The sequence below is a fragment of the Nilaparvata lugens genome, chromosome 2, assembly GCF_014356525.2.
Source record: "Nilaparvata lugens isolate BPH chromosome 2, ASM1435652v1, whole genome shotgun sequence".
Classification (NCBI taxonomy): domain Eukaryota; kingdom Metazoa; phylum Arthropoda; class Insecta; order Hemiptera; family Delphacidae; genus Nilaparvata; species Nilaparvata lugens.
The window spans coordinates 31,830,204-31,854,443 of NC_052505.1; the positions used below are offsets into that span (position 1 = coordinate 31,830,204).

Sequence of the window (24,240 nt, forward strand, 5' to 3'; positions counted from 1 at the left end):
TGGAAGGACGACATTGTCAGAATAGCTGGAGGCAACTGGATGATAGCAGCAAGAGAGCGAGAGAGATGGCACAACCTGGGGGAGGCCTATGCTCGGTGACGGGCTTAGTTTCCAGAACAAAAACATAAAAAAGACTATTGAAGTGAAATAATTTTATTTAAAAATCATTTTGTATATTGTAGCGTCATTAACTTATTGTATGTTTTGGAACAAAAATAAAGGCTTTATTTATATTATTATTATTATTATTATTATTATTATTATTATTATTATTATTATTATTATTATTATTTATCTGCGTTTCTCAACTATTCAACCGAATCTTCAATACCCGGGTTTTTCATATAGACTTTGTAAATTTATTATTAATATCAAAAATTATGTAACTCAATTATTTTAAAAGCTGTTATGAATATGTAAGTACATTTTATTTCCTTATTATAAAAAATATATAAGATTCAATCGGACTTGGACTATGTTCTTTTCCTTCAACCAAGATTGCAAAAATCCACTGGCCCTCATGACCAGCATAGCTTCCTATAGTGCTAAGCAGCTTTATTTGAGTAGTCTCAAATAGGGTTGGTTACAGAGAGAATTATCATTTCATATACTTTCGTCTTTTATTTATGGCCATTTGGAGGTTGAAAAAATGACCCTCATATTATTCCATTCAGAGCGATTATCTACAGTGAAAATTCAAAATTCACAGAAGTAAGGTCTGAATTTGAAAAATTCCAGGAAAAAACAATTAGCGTTGACTACTTTAATTGAAAATACAATTTCAAAGTAAAGAAGAAGAAGGCATGTTGAAAGAGGATTTAAATGAGGGTACTGTATTTATTTGAATGTCCAGCTTTCCAGTTAAGCTTGTTTTGTTTCGAACTGCATAATTAGAAATGAAAAAATACTTAATGTTTTGTATTTTTTGGATTATAAATGTCAACCTCCGGTTAAAGTATAACATTGCATGGACTGAATAATTATAATTTTACGTGAAATGCAGCTTTGTCGGTAATATAATTAGAAGAAAAATTATGTCAATTCAAGTAACGGAAAGGTTGAAGTTGTGATGGGAAAAGAATAAAGTTAGTTTCTTATTCCCAGTGAAGTTCTTTAATGAGGAATGAATGTCTTGGAGAATCGTTGCAACTCTTCCCTAAGAATTAACTCTGCAAGTTAGAGCTTCTTTTCTACGATGAAATAGAAGGAGAAAGAGCTTCTATACAATGAAGGTCAATCTGCGAGAGCTTTGAGGTGGAGAAATTGGGAAAAAATTGAGGTAGGTCAATGTGAAAGCAGTCCTTGAATAATGACGTGGCTGATTTGGAATTTGAAATACTGTATTTCAAAATGAATTCGATGTTATAAATGGAAGTGTTTAACGAAAATAATGAATTCAATGCGATAGGAAAGGAGAGAAAGAATGGAAAGGAAGTTCTCAATGAAAATCAATCGGTTTTATAAGGAGTAACTTATATATAGTTCTAAAAGTATAGGAAATGGAGATTGGAAGTTGATATTTAGTATACAAGAATATTGAGCTAGCCTTTTGATTTATATTCATTATATTATACATTTATTAATAATAATTGATTTATTTGATTAATTGTAATCAAATAGAATATTGAGCTAGCCAAAATTGAGAATCAACTCTTACTGTCAGCAATGGTTGAATAGGAGGCATTGATATATAAGCTCAAGGAATACTGATAGTTTTAATTAAAATATCTTCTTACGCTTGTCTCTAATAATCTTAAAGATGTTGTCAAGCAATTCAACTTATTATAAAGACAATATTATTCACTAAATCTAGATTCCCACACAACATTGGAATTAAAAAGTGTAAAAATAATTCCCATAAGTTCTAAATATCGGGCGTGGCACCGAGCTTCGCTCCGAAGTATAAAAGCATAGTTCATGATATTCATTTATTTATACATAGAACACAGTTCTTTCAATTGATTGGGGAAGGACCAACAAGCACAGTCCAAAACTGTTTCTTCCCCGAATTTTGATGTATACACTGTAAATTCGGTAGTTGAAAAAGTAGATTATGTTCCATACACTTTTGAATTCCAATTTTCAGTCCAAACATTTGAAAACAGAACAGTTCGAATTTAGACTTTCAACAAGCCAAATTTAATAACAAAATGACACTCACTCATCACTCAAAACTGTAAAATAATGATTAGCTTTGAAAATGTTGATATTGTACTCTAATTTAAATTAAAAAATAATGGATCTTGGATAAAATCACATCGTTGGTCATGTCAACAAATCAGGTAAGGTTGATCAAGTCGGTTCATCTGTAATTGCCAGATTCGTTGGTCATGTCAACAAATCAGATAAGGTTGATCAAGTCGGTTTATCTATAATTTGCCAGATAATACTTCTTATGTGATCTGCTGATCGATTGCAAGAGTTCAACAGCTGAGCATAATTATTCTTTCTCTCCCACACAGGCACTCGCATCTTCCGTTATCAACAGACTACAAAATAATTATCATGTGTTTTTCCAAGGATGAATATTATTATCCTTTTCATGTCCTTCAGCGAGTTTACCCAAGGATGAGACCTAGTGCAATGGAATTTCTATATTATAAACCCACTATGTTCCAAATTTCGTGAAATTCTTTAGAGCCATTTTCGAGATCCGTTGAGCATAAATATATAACCAAATAAATAAATAAAAATATAAATATATACAGGAATTGCTCGTTTAATATAATAGGATAAGATCATTCATACTCGCTCGGCTGGGCTGAGTGGGAATAGTCCAATCAGAACTCATGGGGATTATATATTTATACTGTTCAAAGTCACATATGATGTGGGGATCCAGCTCCAATCTCAATCACATTATCAAATTGCTTTAATATTCCAGTCACGATTTTCGAAACGTCATACTCAAACCCAAACCAAAATAATTGTCTCGAATTGGAGCTCCAGGGACGATTGCCATAAACTTGACATTTATAATAGACATGTGATGTAGTGAGACTCACTTCACTTTCAGCTTTCCTAAATAGCACCAGTGTTTCAGATTCAACTAATGCTGACAATTTGGAATGAGTCTCACTGTGAGACAAACTATAGAAACATATAGGTTGTACATGGTGTACATATTATATAGAACATACATACATAAATGTAGCCATAACACAATTTCAAATTTTCCGTCACCCTTTGGAAAGGTGAGTCCGTGATCTCCATTCACAGTTGGCCACTTGCAGAGTACCAGTTCTATTGTGAGATTCAGTTGAAACTGTCAGCATTGGTTGAATGAGGAAGCATTGGTTTTATTTATTTGGAATGCCGACAGTTGAAGGGCACAGCAACACTGTGACTGTTGTTTGAAATACGTGCACCGTGGCGATAAATTGCAGTTGACACACTGATGAATGGTCGCATCAGTATGCATGCTCCCATTCTATCCTATGCAACACAAAATGAATAGTTGCTCGTTGTCGAGTAGTCGCCTGAACTTGTACTGAAACATAAATCAGTCACTAGAGAAAATAATTGAGAATGAAGTGAACAGCTACTACTGTTGTCTATTGTTTCTTCGGAAGTATGGCTTCTGCTTCTTGAAAGTGTTGAAGAATGGAGAAAGTCAATTTCAAGTTTAGATTTGTAAATTCACATTGTGAAAGAACGTTTTGACTTTTGTACTGTCCTAGAATGAGGGGTACGTCTATTTCAGTTACAAGTATTAGTTTAATACAATAATGAAGATCAATAATGATCAGTATCAATGATCAGAACAATAATGTTGGCCTAAGCATATACAAACTTGGCCTCATAATACATGGATACAAATTTCCTCACAATAATGTGAATTTGATCTGTATTACAGATTCAGGCATGTATCATGATTGTCTGTGCCTGTACCATGGCTTGTAAATTTCTCCGTTCATGTCGCCGTCATACGATAAGCAGTGGTGTACGCAAGGCTTCAATCTCCATACTTTGTCAGTGTTCTTTACAAGTAGTTCGATTTAAAAAACGAAAGTGAATTGCTCGTTAGAGTTGAACTGACTCTAATGCTATCAATTTAATTTGTAATAGATAATGCCTACAGACGGAAATAAATTGGATTTATCAGTTTCACATTTGCTTATATGAAAATTGTAATTATTAAACGAAAATAGTAATTGATTACTTTCAATCACCCTGATATTCCCTCCTAGCTGTTCTTTGTGATGTCAATTTGATTCACAGTCGCTAAAGTCTTCACAGTTGTTGATAGCAGTTAATATGAATTCTTGTTCAATAATTATAATTTCATCAAGTTATTCGATTATTCTCATCCCGATTTTGAAATCCTCTCCATCACTCACCCTTGAATGTTTCAACTTAGTCCAGGCGCTGGCTTACATTGAGCATACATGAGAGAGGCAGAGAATTTGACTTCGGATTATTGTTAGGGAGTCTTTAGTGTATATGAAACTCGATGTCGTCACGTCCCAGGGTGGTCGACAGCTTGGGGGGAGGGGGGTAAGTTGTAAAAAACGCGCGTTTATAAAATCGCCTGTCCTGCAGTTACTATTCATAGTACAGCTTTTAATTTTCTCTCAATATTATGTACATATAACTGGCTTTCAATGTGGTCCTGTACATTTTTGCGATAAACCACATAGTTTTTCCGTAAAAAAATAAAATATCTCGAAAAATGTATTTTTTTATTATGGACTTTTTATTATTTCTCAAATATTCAAGTAATTAGCCGACTTAGAGGAAAAGGCTCCCAATAAACGTTGTAGGCCGTTTCTTGCTGAATCCAATGATGTACATAGTTTGGGGGTTACGATCATAGATGCGGCGGTGGGAGGGGGATAAGTAGCACTGTTACGCTGCGGCGCGGTCCTCCCCCATGATTAATGCGCGTAATGGCCTGCCTATCGCATCGCTCCTACTAGTCTATGCATCCAAATTATGTATTTCAGGAACGCTATCTTATGTATTTTTGGTCGCTGAACACGATTTTTCAACTCTCAAGCCTTAAAAATTGATAATTCTCATCATAATATACTAATTTGTCAATTAATATACTAAAATGGTCAAAATTACAAACTTCATGTCATTATCATTATTTATGATTACATTGTAATGATAAACCATCCTGTTAGGAATCCTAATGTGTTTCTCAGACGATAAAAAACTGATATTCCATCAAGAGAGAATAATTATTCGATTTAGTTCAATGATCACTTTGGAATTGCGAAAGTCAAGTAATGGAGTAAGTTAAACAAATAATATAGGCTACCCCATATAGAGCACCGTGTAACAGGAGTAAAATATTTTCTTAAAATAAATTTACAGTTGAAGCACAAATGATGCCAATTATTACTCCCATGTGATATGACTAAATATTTGATTACAAAGGAAATACAACTCTAAAGCTGCGTTTACACCAAAGTTACTAAGGAGATGTTAATATAACTTAATCTGTATAGATTCTATTAGATTGAACATAACTTATCATACATATGATGGACATATGTGTTTGCCAAGTTCCGTTCAATCTAATAGAATCTATAAAGATTAAGTTATTAACATTTTGTCAATAACTTTGGTGTAAACGCAGCTTTATCAACTGACTTCTGTAACTTATATCTACGAATAGATACTTTTCATCTGGCTGAGTTTGACTGATTGTCTTGGGGTGGTACTTGAGTGAAAGTGGAATGGGAGATATCTTTGTTGAATTTGAAATATTTGGAGAGAATACTGTTGGAAATCTATTGAGAGGAGATCAGTATAATTAAGGTGTGAGAGCAAGCAATCAATTCTATGAAACAACTACAAGGACTCATGAACGGTTCAAATATGAGAGATTGTCAAAGTATATTTGAAAGAAGTCAGGAGCTATTTGTGGAGTTTTTTAGAATCAAAATCAATGACTACTTGAAATTTATGACTGATTATTGTAACATAGTTTAAATTATCTTAAATTGTATTCATGCTCATAAGGAAGGACTCTGGTATTGCACATAGAAACTGTACGAGAAAAGATCCCATACTTTTTTCATTCAATCACATAAACTATGTTATAAAGTCTGTGTTATATCTAGAAAATATAAAAAAATACCCATAGAAGTAGAAAATGATTTCTAATAGGGAAACATTAAATCTATACAGTCAATACATTGACTCTCTGTCAAATGAAACCTTGAAAATTTTATAAATGTGACAACCGATCATGCTTTGGAGCAAACCCTCATTCGATCATCCAAAACTGAGTGATTGGAATAGCTAGTTCTCCAAAGGCTTTCCTAAAATGGCTGCTACTATATAAATAAATCTTCCATCAAAGATATTCTGTTCAAGTATGTTGACATCATTATGAAAATCACTGGAGATTGTGAAGAAAGTCATCTAATGAAGTAAAACAAGAATAATGAGAGATGAGAATGATTTCCAGAAGCATTATCTTCTCAAGAGAACATAACATTTTTCTTCAAGACTCTGATGGACAACAGAATCTGCATAATGTTATCAATGGTCTGGAAGCAAGTGAAGAAGTGTGTGATTCTCCTTTGAACGTACAGAAAGAAATAGTTATTCGGTCTCCAACGATTTTTATCTGAACATAGTTGTGGCAAATTGTAAAAGTGTATTCTCACCTATAAAAAGAAACAGAGTTCTTTCATTCTCCACGATGCAATCAAACAAAAATCCTAGTCTTAGTTAATTCTAGAGCAAAAAGATCTGATCTCTGTATTTTTACTAGGTAGCTGTTTAAAGATAATTCAGCATTGAAGTTTTAGTGCAGCATGCATTTCTACAATAACCGCAATCTCTGTCAACATCTGATGGATATTTAAAAAAAAAACTCTTAATCTCACTCGGCCCATGGAATTGTAAGTGAAACTAGTTGTGGATTTGACTAAATCCCTAAATATCGTTGACAAATTCGCATAATGATGACATGGCTCTCCTGAATTCAACTCCTACTTCACTTTTCAAAACTCCAATACGCTGCAAGATTATGGAAACTTTGTGATGAGAAGAGTTATGAAAATTCTCAATAAAGATGGAGTGATACAGGTGGACATAGCTTTTCATGTCTATGGTCTAAAATTAAACAAAGGTAGTGAACATATTAGAAGCAGCAGAGTAAAAGAATCACTCCAATAATATGCTCTCCAAACCATCGAGACTTGATTTCTAAATCTGTGTCAGAGATTTATTAATGTGACATGCAAGAATCTATAAAGGAATAATCCATCCGTTAGCTACGTGCAGGAATACATACATTCATTCATTCATTTGTGAATAAAATTACAAATCATATAAATATGTTTGGGGAAGAATAACAGGCATGGCCCAAAACTATTCGAATCCCAAATTTTGATACTGAATAACTTATTACCATTTCAAAACAGTCTGAACGGGAATACCATAATGGATGAATCAATCAAAAGTTAGTGAAATATCATCATAATAATACTGTTAGAAATAATATGAATGAATATTTAAATTTTCATTTCATTTTGATTTGACACATATCTATTATTATATTGGATATAATTTTTCAAAAGTTCACGACAAACTGAAGATTCACGAAAGATTAACATTTTCATACTAAACAAAATCATTATGATAATGAATAAATGATGAATTCATTTCCACCATGAAGAACTAAGAAATTCCACAAATATTTCTTGGAAATTAACTGACCACTATATCAAGTAAGCGTGGCCAGTGTGCAATTAATAATATAATTTAGCCTGCAGCGCATCACAATAAATTGATTTGAGATAAAAACAATAGAACATAAACATATATAAATATTATCTTTATTCTATCCTAATATATTTCTTGAAACCCAAGTTTCGTATATTTCAAACAGTCATTTCTTAGTTTCCTTGCAGAATGAGATGAAGTTTGTAATTTTGACCATAATTAGTATATTATGATGAGAATTATCAATTATTAAGGCTTGAGAGTTGAAAAATCGTGTTCAGCGACCGAAAATACATAAGATAGAGTTCCTGAAATACATAATTTGAATGCATAGACTAGTAGGAGCGATGCGATAGACAGGCCATTACGCGCATTAATCATGGGGGAGGACCGCGCCGCAGCAGCGTAACAGTGCTACTTATCCCCCTCCCACCGCCGCATCTATGATCGTAACCCCCAAGCTATATATAACATTGGATTCAGCAAGAAACGGCCTACAACGTTTATTGAGAGCCTTTTCCTCTAAGTCGGCTAATTACTTGAATATTCGAGAAATAACAAAAAGTCCATAATAAAAAAATACATTTTTCGAGATATTTCATTTTTTTACGGAAAAACTATGCGGTTTATCGCAAAAATGTATAGTACCACATTGAAAGCCAGTAATGTGAACATAATATTGAGAAAAAATTAAAAGCTGTACTATGAAGAGTAACTGCAGGACAGACGATTTTATAAACGCGCGTTTTTTACAACTTACCCCCCTCCCCCCCCAAGCTGTCGACCACCCTGGGACGTGACGACATCGAGTTTCATATACACTAAAGACCCCCTAACAATAATCCGAAGTCGAATTCTCTGCCTCTCTCATGTATGCTCAATGTAAGCCAGCGCCTGGACTAACTGAAAACAAAGGCAAAGGTTGATTTCAATTCAAAAGTTCTATTTTGAAAGTTGAAAATTGATTGAATTCGTGTTCAGCTCACACAAACAGTATGATAGAATTTCTGAAGTTTTCCAATAAACAAGTTCTTGAGTCAACAATGTTATGGTGAAAAAGAACAAAAAAGCACCTGCTCAATCATTGTCAACTAATTTTTCTTGAAGTAACTCACTACAGCCGATATTGTATCTTCGTATGCTCTAAAAATAAATGTGAGACACCCAGCCTAGTCCGCAGGATCTTGTGATTTCATCACAGGAGCTCGCTACATGCGTCCGCAGTGAGATTCACTCCAAATTATCAGCATTCCCTATAGGAATGATTGGGTGCTTCCCATCAAGCTAATGCTGACAGTTGAATTGCCTACAGTAGTAATGCACTCTTGCTTGAGAAACAAGGAAGAAGCGACTTGCAACTTCACTCTGAGTAGCCTGGCCTGGGGACATCCAGCTTCTGGGAATCGTTCATTTAACGAACTTTGAAAAAGTTCATGTTCTCCTTATCAGCTCACACTGCTACTTTTCTTCACAATGTTCAAACTACTGGAAAAAGGATTAGGATGGTACAGAGTGGACTTTGTTAGTGCCGGATCTTGTAGGATATTGTGGGCTCATCCCGATAGTAACTAATTAAAATACCAGTATAATCATAGACTACTCGCAGTTTAACAATAAGTTCTATTATCAACATTCCATAGATTGCAAGAAAACTACAGATCTTGAGAAAACTATGACTATTAAGGAAACTTAGACTATTATATTGAAGATTTTATTTGCATCTCCGATTAGATCATTCCAGAATGAATTATTCATACATGAGGAGCTTGAGGTTGGCCATTAAATGAAGAAATTGAAAAAACTCGAATAAGAGAAGTGGCGCCATTTCACCAAACTGCTAGGGTGGGGCGGCAAAAACCAAGAGGTATGATGAGGGGGGGGGTATTCCTCCCCAAAAGATAGAGGGTTCTAGGTTTTTCCCCATAAATGTTACATTCGAAGATGTTATTATATGCTTCATTATTTCCAGTTTTATACAAATGTGGTTGAAGTATCAATACAAACATATTATACATTATTAGTTATTGAATCATGAAATATTCATCAATAATATAGGCCTACAGAGAGGCCCTAAAGAAGGAATACACTGAAACAGATTTATTAAAAATCATGGAAACAGATAAATTTTTCTTTTACAATGAATTTTTCTTTTTCTTTCAAGAATTCCATTAGGGGGCATATTCTAATTGGAAAATAACTGAAAAAAATCGATAGCTAAAGAAACATTAAGCTGTTCCCATAATTCTCACCAACTCTGTACATACATTTTTGATTGTCTGATTGTGCCCTTTCTTTTACTTTCACTGTGACATTCTCCAACTTGTTCATGCTCACGTTGAACTTTATGCAATCACTCACTTATTGTGCCCTGATCAATAATTGAACCCAATTTATATTCAAGCTTCAACTATACCACAGAGACAAATATATTCTTTATTACTCTGTACCCGTATCCATACATTCGAGGCAATTTTGCTACATTGTTGGTAGAAGGAATTATACTACTGATGTTTAAAAAAGTATCTAATCAGAATGAAATTCTAAGGATTCGTGTAGCTAGACCCGCATTTTCATTATTTATCTAATCCTTGGAGGGCCTAGGCCCCCCTGACCACCCCCCCCCCTAAATGGCGCCCCTGAAGAAGAGGAACATATTGACAGAATGCCAAGCGGCAGAATCTCTCTGAAAGCTCTTCATTACAGGCCAGCGAGCAAGAGACATGTTGGAAGACCAAGGAAAAGGTGGTCTCAAAATTAAAAAAGTAATATGATTTTTAAGTTTATAAAGGTCATCTGAAAGACCAGAACAGACATGCCTATACCATGGAAGTCAGATGATGATGTTGGTGATGATTTGCATATCCTTACACTCTATAGCCAATTCAATAAATACATTAATGCGCAACAAATTAGGGGAAAACTGAATTTTTGCAGGATGTTAGTATACACACTACACAGTACATAGCCTGGAACCAAAGAATCTTCATCATTGAATCGCTTGCTTCCCCCCCAGGAACCCATGGTTTCGTGAAACAAGTACCTATATATCGGCTCCAAATCAAGATATCAATTTGACTGATTCAATCCTTCCAAGCATGAATACATCTACAATAATTAATGTAATAGAACATTATTATAGCCAACCTCCGCCATGGAGACGGTTGGCTCCGCCATATGAAGAAGAAGAAGAAGAACATCTGACGTTTTAAAATATTACACCCACATTTTCCCTTTTTTCGTTTTACTCAGAAACCATAAGTTTTGTGAGTTAGTCCACTCTTCCAAACTGGAAGAATTCTGTGAGTTATTATTTGTGGGTTGAACACTCTTCTGTTTCAACATTTCAACATCATATATTTTTATGAGATCTTCTATTCCCTCATCATCGTTGACAGTGGTCAGAATTTATACTTTCAATTTGGAGCCAAGTATGTTGACCAAAAAGTGGTGGAAACATAAAAGCAACCAAAAGTTCAGCAGACGATGGACGAAGAAGAAGAAAGTAGAAGGAAAAATGGAAAATACTACACTCTGTTTAGTACCGCAAGCGTTCTATTGGCTCACCAGTAAAATTCCAACATTTTTTCGGAACTTTGAGAGCTTTTCTCACTCCAGTGAGTCTCTGATGTCAGAAATAACAAACTACTAAAGAAAAAGCTGCATGGGTGAAATAAAGAAAACAGAGAGAAATAAAAGTTACAAAACACTAAACAAACAACAGGAGTCGAAAGAGAATGTAAATGGGAAACTACTTGATTTCGGAAGCGATGAGACAGAGAGAAATGATGATGGATGGAAAGAAACAGTAGGAGTAGGATGGTGAGGATGGTAAATAGAAACATGATATATATAGGGAAAAGAAGAGAAAATATGCTAGGAAAAGAACTTCTGGGAAGGGGAGCGAAGTAAAACGAAAAAAAGTTGAGATTGATAAAAGGAAAAATAAGTAGGACAACGACGAGGAAGAAATAATTGTGGACGATGAGAGAAAATAGAATAAGAAAATTTTGTCAGAAATGAGAAGAGGATGGATGCATTTTTCACGAAAAGCGGAAAAATGTGAGAGAAGGTAAAGAGGTAAAAAAGGCAATATAACTTGGAATAAAATGAGGATTACGACTGGTATTACTAGTAGAAGCTTAATAAGAAGTAGAATAAGTAGGCAAAGGAGTTAGAAAGTTTTCTTGAGAGAGTCTTCCAAGGATAATGTGGAATAGTGTAGGGAAAGTAGAAACACGCAGGATAGCGAAGAGCAAGCATCACTATTCCCAAAGTTGAGTCTCCTTTGAGCGGTCATCAAAGTAAAATTGTGTGACAGAGAAATTTATTAGAAACGTTCTCGTGATACATCATGGAATTCAATTACTCTTTGATGATCGGATAGTTTATTATCCACTATCTAAGGTACCAAGTTTCTTCGTTCTTATCGATTAAACTGCTTCTTTCAGTAAATTGAAATAGAATGTTATTTATTTATGGGTTGAATTTGAAATGATATCAAATTCCTTGCCCTCGATCCTTAAAAACGATGACGAAATATGAGTCTCCGCGATCATTTCTAACTTTATTACCATTTTTCGAAGTTTCAATTCAATAGAAAATATGCATCTATATCTCTTAACTAGATAAATTATTCTTCTCATCACTGAAGAATCACAAACTTCTAATCTCAATCTATACTTATAAAATCTTATCTCACCGACTCCCTGACTCACTCACTAACTCATCACGATTTCTGGAAAACTATTGGATGGATTGCAACAAAACTTGGAATATAGCTTCCTTATACGTCCTAGGTGCTCACTAAGACATATTTTGGCGATATCTCAACTCTAAGGGTGGTTTTAAAGGGTTTAAAGTTCGTTTTTTAGCATGTATATTCTTTTTCTCCTAATCTCCTAATCCTATAATTGAAATGTCCATATCATATGTTACCATAGAACTATAATCTAGAGAGAGTACCTATTCGAACAGTTGTTAACTGCGAACTGGATTAATAATTTTGTCAGGTTGGCATTAAGTTGAGATGACTTCGTTAGGTTGGCACCAAGTTGAAGAACTTATTGAAATGCATTTATCGAGAACAAATTGATTGGGCACTGCTGCTTCAATCAGAGCTATTCCTGGGAGTATAGATAATTTTTATTTTTCATAAAACAAACTTTTATGACGTGAGTTGCTTCTATCAGGACCTCCTAAATACCTGGTATTCAGGAGGTCCTGCTTCTATCAAGACTAATTTTGTTTGTATATCCGACAGATCGGGAAAGTTACTTAAACAATTTCGATGAAATTCTAATATTATTCAGTATAATATGTGGAGGGTATTTTTAAAACTTTAGAAGTGTCCGTTGTGGAATCTGTTTGCATAGAATGAAGAAATTCAGCCCCAATTAAACTCAAAATCAAAATTAAATCAAAATTTTTATCACAATACAAACCATTGAGGGTCCTGCCAAACCCGAAGGTTTTTCGGCGGGTGCCCACTCACAAAAAAATACGAGTTACAAAGATAAATAAACTTAGACAAAATAAATATCACAAAGATTTTGAAAGTAAAAATTTAATTTCTAATTTCTTTCTTTCCCTTACTTGGGCGAAAGAAAGGGGTTATTTATTAAAACGGCCAAATAGCTGTTGTTGCTTTTCTCAATGTAAAAATATCTTCCATAGAAGTAAGGTGCTTTTCCCACGAATCAATTATTCTCAAACATTGATTGTTTTACCAGAGAAAATAGAAGGTAGCTTTCGATAAAAATATTTGAGAATATGCATAAAAGTTCGTTGACTGTAAGCACGGAATAAGCATACAGTGGTTCTTTTCTCTGTGCTGTAAGTATTCCTCAATAATAGCATCAATGCTCCCCATTCAAACAATTCTGACACATTGATGTGAATCTTACTCTAATCTGCTTACTTCAGATCAGATGAAGATAATATCATGTTGTCATTTTTACTTTCCTTGCCCTACTACCATAGGTAAGGAAAGTATTGCTTTCCAAAAAAAATTAAGGTACCCCAATTTCAAGTTTTCTATACGTTTCAAGGTCCCCTGAGTCCAAAAACATGATTTTTGGGTATTGGTCTGTGTGTGTGTATGTGTGTATGTGTGTGTGTGTGTGTATGTGTGTGTGTGTGTATGTCTGTGAACACGATAACTCCATTCCTAATTAACCGATCGACTTGAAATTTTAAACTTAAGGTCCCTATACCATGAGGACCCGACAATAAGAAATTCAATAAAATTCAATTCAAGATGGCGGAAAAATGGCGGATAATTACTAAAAAACCATGTTTTTCACGTTTTTCTCGAAAATGGCTCTAACGATTTTCTTCAAATTTATATCATGGATAGCTATTTATAAGCCCTATCAACTAGCATAAGTCTCATTTCTGGGAAAATTTCAGGAGCTCCGTAATATTCTTGAGAAAAATGGCGGAAAATGACTAAAAAACCATGTTTTTCACGGTTTTCTCGAAAACAGCTCCAATGATTTTCTTCAAATTTATACCATGGATAGCTATTTTAAGCCCTATCAACTGGCATAAGTTTCATTTCTGGGAAAATTTCAGGAGCTCCGTAATATTCTTGAGAAAAATGGCGGATAATGACTAAAAATCCATGTTTTTCACCGTTTTCTCGAAAACTGCTCTAACGATTTACTTCAAATTCATACCATGGATAGATATTCATAAGCACTATCAACTGGCATGAGTCTCATCTCTGGGAAAATTCCATGAGCTCCGTAATATTCTTGAGAAAAATGGCGGAAAATGACTAAAAAACCATGTTTTTCACGGTTTTCTCGAAAACGGCTCTAACGATTTTCTTCAAATTCTAGCCATGGATAGCTATTCATAAGTCCTATCAAATGACATGAGTTTCTTCCTTGGAAATTGCAGGAGCTCCGTAATATTCTTGAGAAAAATGGCGGATAATTACTAAAAAACCATGTTTTTCACGATTTTTTCAAAATAACTTGACCGATTTTTTTCAAATTCATACTCTGTATAGTTATTTATCAGCTCTATTAACTGGCATGAGTCTCCTTTCTGGGAAACTAATGGGGGGTCCACCCCATCCTTGAGAAATGAACTTTGTAACCTCCTTCTCGTGCATGAGGTAGGTAGGTAGAGCAGTTCATAAAAAGAACACATAGTCGAGATATCTCATCTGTAGAACAGCTGTTTTGACGACTTTAAAAAAATGACGACTAAAAAAATCATTGAATTTCACAATTTACACAAAGGAAAAGTACTCTGAAAACAATTATATATACAAATATACAAAAGTCTGATCGTAGTTTCGAATATGAGCAAGGAAAGTTGTGTGAGTGTACCACACCAGATTTTTGCTTTTGATGCCAGCTGATATTATTATGTAAAAAAAGCTCTTCTTGAATGAAATCATAATCATTGAAGTCAATAAATTGTACTAAGAAAGCAATTTCTGTTTGAATATGTGTGTTTGTGGACATGTATGTATGTCGGACGGATCTCGAAAACGGCTCTCACGATTGCGATTAAATCAAGAATATAGTGGATTTGCGACAAAAAACATTATTTTGGAACAGGTCTCAATAACTCTGGGAAAATTCGCTGAAGTTCATTGAGAAAGGATTATTGGTCCCTCAAGTAGCAGCTGAGCAGAAAAAAGTTTTCAATAGTCTGTTGAAAACGTAAGAGAGTGTGAGAAAAAGAAAAAGATTGTAATAGCTGTAGTTGAGTTACCAATTTTGGCGACCTTATTTTAAAACAATGCAGTATTCATGGAACATCTGGGAGAATAGATTCAGAAAGTGACCGGATTATAGTAAAAAAATTTAAAATCGGTCTCTCCAAACATATGGTAGTTGAATGTGATGTTCATTGTGAGGTGATAAAAATGCGACCAATCTCTCCAGCTTCTATAGTATTGGTTCCTATGTTGATCTATGTTTCTATGCAGCCATGGCCTTGAGAAAGCCAGTTGCACTGTCTGTCAATTCATAATCCAGACTAAATACCACGAGAACCAATCAGAGAATCCTTCTATTAAAAAAACCCTGCTCTGATTAATTCTCATGAAATTTAATCCTGATTGAACAGGCTTTTGTGCCACTGGACCTGATATTTTCATGTTCCAAAATCAGCTTAAAACATAATATTCCATCAGCTGCTCCTATTTCCTTCCATGATGTCATTGCATGGCTCAATACAAACCTATTGATATTGATAGATCACAAGTAAATACTGAAGTTGTCAATTTAGATAGAAATTAAATTGAGTTACATGTTAGTTCACAACCAAATTTTTATCCCCAAGCTTTCGGTTTTAAGCTAAGATCAAAGAGAGAAATCATAATAATGGTAGTCAATAATCAAAGTGATTGAATACAATCTATTCAGATTTATGCAAATTCACATGAGCCACAAATGGCGACCACGTGCTCTCCTAATATCAAAAAAATTGTAGATTTCTGTTATTTGTTGTAACACGTGCTCTGAACATATTGTATTGTAAGAATATGGACGACCAAGAGCTAGAATAATAAAAAGAATTGTATACCGAAACTATTGAGAATACTTAACCAGAATACATGGCCTACCTAGCCAGATGACAGGGATCATTATGCTTTTCATAATAGTTTGAAACAAAAATTATTCGTTCCTAGAAACTTGCTAACAATATTCTTAACGTTATTCACACACACGCTTACAATAGAAACCACATGGCCCACTGTGTTTTGTGGTAACCCTTGTATATAGCTATAGCATAAGTTGATGGCAGGTAGATGTAGATGCAATCAAGATATATAGTTAGGAGAGTAGTTGAATATAGATATTATGTAGTTTACAATGTAACCACATGGTTAGCATATGCTACAATTTTACCACATGATTAGCATATGAATATTATTGGAGCAATTATTTGATGATCAATTATTTGAATGAACATGATATGAGTACCTAGATGTCTATATAAATTAGGTCATGAAGTAGGTTATGTATAAAGATTTCAAAAAATATATGTTGTACAATGAATTATAATTTAATAATTTTATAAGCTAAGTAAGATGGTTGAACCCAGATTCTCAGGCTAAGGGTTAATTTGAAAATAGAATTAGGTATGTTTGAAACATGTTGACAATTAGTATAGTTATACAATGAATATGAGAAACCTGCTTCATTAATAAGTATCTTATTAATTTGATTTATTCAATTAAATTGTTGTGATGTACTGTATGGCATTGTATTTTGTTCTTCATTTCATGTATTTATTATTAAAGTATTCTCCATATTAGATTTATAAGATTGATTACTGTATTGATCAAGCTCGATGATTATGTATTTAATTGTCAGTATCCAAACTTCAGACTTCAAATATTGGTAAAATGTATGATATCATTTGTTTCAATAATGAAGGGGAGCCATAGTTTAAAATGATATATCATAATAAACATTATAGTAAATTTAAATTGATATTTGAATTCAGTTTATAAGCCGAATATTAGGCTGAAGAATTTGGGTGTAGGCAGAGCTAGAGGGCAAAGGGAGAAGAGGGGTGGAAAAACGTGGTGCTAGTATATAAGCAGGCAGACCATGTCTTGTGAGTTTAGTTGCTATATTAGTCTCTTGGATTTTGGACAGTGTTCAGTGTAGGAGTGATTCTTTGGTTTCAGACTTCAGTTATCCTATAGGGAATATAGGATATATAGATTGACTGAACCAGGTAAAGTTTGTATTTGGAATTTTCAATTTTCCCAATCTCAAACCCACACCACCCCACCCTAAAAAGTCCAAATAAGTATATCAAATTACATAGCATCAAAGTAAACAGCAAATTCAATTATTACTTATTCTTAAATACAAATCTGTAGATACAGTTTTAATTAACTTCTTGAAGCTTATAGTTGAAATTTTCTTCAAAGCATAAAAATAATAGTTTTTTAAAGCAAGGCTCCCCTAATCATATTCATTCTTTAAAATTTATCAATTTTCTTATTTTTGACGATAATCGTATTTTTAAATAGAGGTGCTCAGTATTTTGATTTTAAATTTTACTCTTCAAGTAACCTGATAGAATAGGAACTGTTTGTTAAATTTTATTGTATAAAATTAAACTTGAACTGTAATATTTTCGAAAACTCAACCATCTTGTATATTTTAAATCATTACTTAAATCAATTTTTATAAATTCTTTTCAATTAGAAGTTTATTAATAAATTCATAATTAACCTAAGTTTTGCCTTTCACTTCATACATTTCCTTTACACACGACCCTGACCTATCTCTCTTTATCTTTTTCTTCTAATATCACTTCAGTGAGTGAAATATAAGTATAAATACAGTGAGTGAAATCATAGTACAGTTTATTTTATCAATCCAAAGTGATTGATTGGCGCCGGGCAAAATTCTGTATATAGAGTGAGGGAGTTCATAACCCACTCTAAACAAAAAACGACAGTGTGAAGGTGTTCACACATTAAAATGATCCCACCTTAATATTCATTATAGTAAAGTCTAGGACATAAGAAATCAGCCACAATATGTTATACTAACTATTATGATTGAACTCTCATGTATGAATGGACTTCCATGGAAGAAAGAATCAGTGGATTGGTTGCTTTTAAACTTTTGGATAAGTGAAACGAAAAGTAAGTGACAAGCAATGCCAACCAAGAGTTCCAGAATAAGCAAGAGATCCATGGATAGGCTACCAGAGTCATAAAATTCCAAATCAACTTAATTTGGAATTGAATGTTCAATTGCATCAAGCAAAAACAAAAATAACATGATCACTGCTAATTTGATAACTGTCAACGGGAAATATTGATTACCAATGAATAAAGTCGAGGTCAACTCTTGAGCCCCGCCCAATTTCATCTTTTAATTCCCGTAGGGAAGCACAGGTGCCCTGCTAGTCTAGAATATAATAGTCTATATTATACAGGACGGGTGAAAAGTCTGAGAACGGCTATTATCTCATACACAAAGGTAATTTGACGGTGGGTTTGATTGGGAATCCTACTCAAACTGAAAAAACTACTTTACAATGAGATTGAAAATCTGGTTCGCCATCTTGGATCTGCCATATTGAATGCAACTTCATTTTTTAAATAGGAAGGGTGTCATGCAATACATGATTTCGATAGATAACTTCAAGAGAAAAATGAATGGCGAAAACTGAATCGATATCTCAAACCGTTTCGAAGATATTCATATTATTAATCTATACATATTTAATTTCTGATTTGCATGGTACTAATTGATAATGTGAATATCTTCTGAATGGTTTGAGATATCGATGTGTGGTTTTCGTCATTCATTTTTACTTGGAATTCCGTATCGAAATCATGTATCGCACAACTACCTTCCTATTTAAAAAAATGAAGTTGCACTCAATATGGCCGATCCAAGATAGCGGACCAGATTTCTAAAGTCATTGTAAAGTAGTTTTTTTCAATTTGAGAAGGATCCCCAATCACACCCACCGTCAAATTACCTTCGTTTATGAGATATTAAGCCATTCTCGGACTCTTCACCCACTCTGTATATCAGACATTCATTAAAAACCAAAGATCGTAATGGAAATAACATTTTTTATTTATAAATAACATCATAACACCATTTTTTGAATAGTTTTTAATAAATATGATGGTATTTCACAAATAAGTAATCATCTAGCCCTGAGTATTCACATTTTAAGAGAACATTTTTTATTATTTATTTATTTGAAAATTCACATATTTGAGGGCACCAGGAACTGAATCCCATTATTGCCATCATAACACACATTGAGCATTACTTGAAGTGCAAATAGAACAAGAATCAGGGGAGATAGAAACCAAAATATCATTAATATAATTTAAATACAATCAATCTAGGATGTTTCTCAAGTTTCATTCTCAATTATGACAGCTTGAATTAGAATTGCTTGCAGTGAAAACACCTTATTAGCTTTGTTTAATTATGCATTTTAGCTCTTAATTAATTAGGGATTGAATTAGCTGTCACTCAAAGATGCTATCAGCTCAAGCTTCTGTTGAAATTTGCTAATTGCAATATTGCCCTTACCTGGCTTTGATCTTACGGAATTCCTGACCTGGTATCAACAACATAATCATGATATCATCTATGATCCTGACAATGTAAACATCAAAACTACAAATAGTTACAATATTGCTGATCATAATATTATTTAAAATGGCATTTCGAATATTCTGATGCAAAATTTGTAGTAAGAATTATTTTATTTGAGTGCAAATAGAAAACAAAGACTTCTGGTTGGAATTTGAATGTGATTGACGAGATCCAATCAAAATTGAGCCACAATAAGAGGCAATGAGGGAACCAAAAACAACTTTAAAACTACGTTTAATCACGGTTGCATTTGATAGACGTGCTTGCAGCCAGGCCCTAGACTTGTACAAATAGAGAACAAATAATAGAAATATACTAGTCTAAACTTGTCACTAGAACTACATCTATTGTTTACTCTGCTCAAGGATGTGCAGGTACAACAAATCGAATCACAGTATATACCTGTTGGTAAAATAGAAACCAATAAATTTGATAAATCTATATATATCCTAGTGCATTGCTATGTCAGCCGCATTATGGAGGATGATTGACTCATGTGGTATTCAATAATAATATTGTCAATCATAAATGAAAATGAATGAGAAATTGTATTTGTTCAAATGCCAATTAATTTATACAGGGACCGGCATATTAATCTGACGATTTTGTAGTAATTAATTGTTATGTTGAAACCACTGTTATTGAAAAGGTGGGATTGTTGTACATCGAAAGGTCTATTCATGCCATTTAAGTAGACGGTATGTCGTGGTCAAGTGAACATCGAGCATTTGTGATTGAAGCTTATTTTAAAAATAATGACTTAGTTATTTCAACACAGCGTTCATTTCGTAGAGATTTCAATTCAAATCATCACACGTCGGTTACCAGTAGGAATATGATCTTGTTGTGGATAAAGAATTTTAGGAAAACATCGTCTGCTTCATAAAAAAAACCAACAGGACTAAAACGGACTGTGAGAACGCCTGAAAACATTATCGCTGTAAGAGTAGCTGTTACTCGGTCACCACGACGTTCAGCAGCGAAACATGTTGTTGTGCTAGCCATTTCTGATCGAAGTGTTCGACGAATTCATCATTACGACCTGAAATTCCATCCGTATAAGATAATGTTAGTGCAACAACCTAATGCAAATGATTGGGCACATCGCAAAGCCGCTTGCGAGATCATTCTCGAGAATTACCACCAGGATGCCATTATTCGTTCAAGTGAAGAGGCACATTTTCATTTGTCGGGATTTGTGAATGAAAAAAATTACCATTATTGGGCAGCCAATCATCCAACGAGAAATTTAAGTAACTCCACAAGTGATGATTGAGTGAGCAATGGCAAATTTTAGAAGTTAAGTGAGTTTATGAAAAGTAACGGAAAACATTTGGATGGCATAATCTTCGAATAAAAAAACTTTGTGAGTGATCTATGTAATTCAGTGTAGATTGAAAATTTTGATATTCAATTTGATATATTACATGTTTTAATTGTACGAAACATACTTTGATTACTATCCCTCAAAAATCGTCAGGTTTTTATGCCGGACTCTGTAAAATAAATTGATTATCGAACGAAATTATTGACAGCATTTGAATTGGATTTCAATTTCATAGTAATTGAACTGTCGATCAATTGTTTCTGGATTGGTATTCTAGTGATCCAAAATTCTTTTTGAATTTATTGATAATCACAGGTAAGAATTGTAACTTATCAGAGATTCTGGAATTCTAGAATAAACAGGTAAGTAAGAATACAATAGCGGTATTTGTGGTATTGTTCATGTCGCTAAACATAATAAATAGGGCTAGTACAGAATTTCAAATTAAAAAGATATTCGTATAATTAAGGAGAATTTCAGTAGGCTACTAGGTTGAAATGACTAACTCACCTCGTTGAAAATTTCATTGAAGTCCAGTTTAGAAATATCAGAAGGATCTTCATCATCCATGATTATTGGTGTGGTATCATGGATTCATTCAAATCCTTTATTTTATTTTCAGAAATGATGAAACTCACACTTAAATGATAAATCAAACCTATTAGATGAAAAATTTATTGAAAAATCAAAACTAGATGTTTTTATACAACTGCAGATTGAAGTGAGTTAACTTGACTTAATTTTTCTGTTGCTGAGGACGTTAATTTTAATTTAGTTAATTGTTCATAGAAAAATTGAAGTGGATAGTTGTTTCATCCATCTTGACTTACTGAGGGTGTAAATTATTCATATCTAGGGGAATTTCCAAAGGATGGAGACCCCGGTAAGTTTTCAACAACTTTTGCAGTACTTTGCACTATCCCTTATATATTATAGTGAAATGCCAGGCGTAGAAAGATATCGGTGGAAGACATTGATTTCTTTGCTATACATAGAACTATACTCCTATTGTCATAGAAAGAAAAAGGATGTGATCTTGAATTTATTAAATATTTATGATCATTTTAAGAAGTAAGTTTCAAATATGTTCAAGGAGTAAATTGATAAAGGTTATATCCTTCAGTATTGTACATTATTTTATTTATTCATGATGCTTATCAGTTTATCTGAAGACTTAAACGGCATGCCTTTTGAATAAAGAATAAATAAAGATTCACAGGAATAGGATCTTATCCTAGATGAACAGTAAAGACATATAGTCACAATGCCATGATGCTTCTCATATCAATAATAATGATTGTTGCTCATCTCCATGACTTGATTAATACACTTAGGAGATTACCAGTTTGGAAGAAATTCTTAAATCTCAAATTCAGATAGTAAAACTATTCATTTAAGATAAGGAAATTGAAAAATTATTTATACCGTAACCAATTCTATTTCATGCTAATCAGAAATAATTTTAATTTTGATTTAATCAATAGAGAGTATCCTGGAATAATGGGTCTCAGTTGGTATCAGTAAAAAAAAGCAACAGTAGCTTCGAACTCAATATCTTGGATGATGAAACTTTTCAACTTCTAAAACACTGCAGCCTACAGTTCAAATGGGCATTATTACCATTCCTGTAATGAGAAATTCAGCTCAAAACTGTAAATGGTTTAGATTTTATATGATGTATTGTATTATAACAAGCTCATCTCTCTTGTTAAACTTATATTATCTCACGTATTATTATTATTTTATTCTGGGTTTAGTTTTCCATAAAAAACATATTTGAACTTCATATTTAGGAAGAGAAATATCGCAACAATTTGTTTTAGTTTTCAAGACACGATAGTAATAGTAATAAATGCAGAAAGTATCATCACTCCATTTCCCTATAATTCTCAAAATTGTAAATAAATTTTGCGTGAATAGAATACAATTATCACCAAAAATCGAAATATTTTTAGTTGAGATGTCGGAGCGAGTCGCGACCCATTTTGGTTGGTTGACGGCACCAAACTGAATCCAACCAACTCGCCAAGCGTGAATCAACCCCTTTTGGGGTTTGGAGGTGCCCCCCTTCCATTTAGGGGGATGAGGAACCCCTCTCTTGAGGGGGAGGGGGAGAAATGCCTCCTCAATGAAGGGGGCGCAAAAGGGAAGCTTACTAAGCATGCGCGCAGTGTTTTAAAGTAACCCTCTTCAAGCATAAAACTGAGAATCTTCCAACTCTTTATTCTCTCTACTTTTTCTACAGCTCTTTCTTTCACCGCTCTTTCTTCCACGTTTATCCTTCTGTCGTCTTTCTGCCTTTTCCACTTTCTCCTTACATTTCTGTTTCTGTTTTTCCTATCTTCATTTTGCATGCTTATTCTCAATTTCGATCTTACTTAACAACCACATTAATTTCTGTTTGTGTTATTCTACTCTCCTTCAACTCTCAATCATTTTCTCAACATCTCTGATTGATTGATTACTTGCTTATTTGTCTACTCTTTTTGCTCTGTTTTTTCTTTTCGTTTTATCTCTTACATTCTTTACCCCAGCTGATTTTACTGAGGTTTTCTTTCCTTCCACCATCACATCAATATTATATCTCACTTTTTTCCTCTCAAGTCTGTATCCCCTATCCATACATCTCCTTCTACAGTTGCACATTACCTTCTCCTATAAGATATCCTCTGATACTTTCCATTTCCATAATATTCTTCTTTCTCTCTCATTGATATTTGTGAATTAATATATATTAACAGTTGTTAGCAATATTTGTCTACATTTCATTAAAGTCAAATTATTCGTCTAAAAACATTAATGATATTTAATTGAAATGGCCTGTAATAATGGCCTGTTAATATGAATTTGAAACATTAATGAGTTTAATGTTAAAACTCATGCACTAATATGCCTCTTCCTTCTTCATCACCCTTCCACATCCAATGTTTTATTTTTCTCCTTAAATACTCATTCGCTCACTATCTCCAACATCCTCACACTCACTCTTACTTTTCTTACTCTCTCTTGCTGTCATTCACGGTTTCTCTCACTCTCAAACCCTCTCTATTTCTCTCTCTCACAAACACATATATACATACATACATTCACCCTCCATAAACT

General features: G+C 33.6%; 1 protein-coding gene across 3 annotated transcripts in view; it reads right to left on the minus strand.

Annotated features, from left to right (window-relative positions):
* The window catches only part of LOC111050584 (rhodopsin, GQ-coupled), a 173,483-nt gene extending 150,346 nt beyond the window's left edge, over positions 1–23,137 (minus strand). For 2 of the 3 annotated variants that reach the window (XM_039421017.1, XM_039421015.1), the window contains exons 1-2: positions 23,073–23,137; positions 21,649–21,796 (exon numbers count right to left, since the gene is read on the minus strand). In XM_039421017.1, the coding sequence (XP_039276951.1) occupies positions 21,649–21,708 (60 nt within the window). In that variant the 5' untranslated portion in view covers positions 21,709–21,796; positions 23,073–23,137. The remainder of the gene's footprint in view (positions 1–21,648; positions 21,797–23,072) is intronic. The other variant, XM_039421016.1, reaches the window with a different exon arrangement.
* Positions 23,138–24,240: the final 1,103 nt, after the last annotated feature.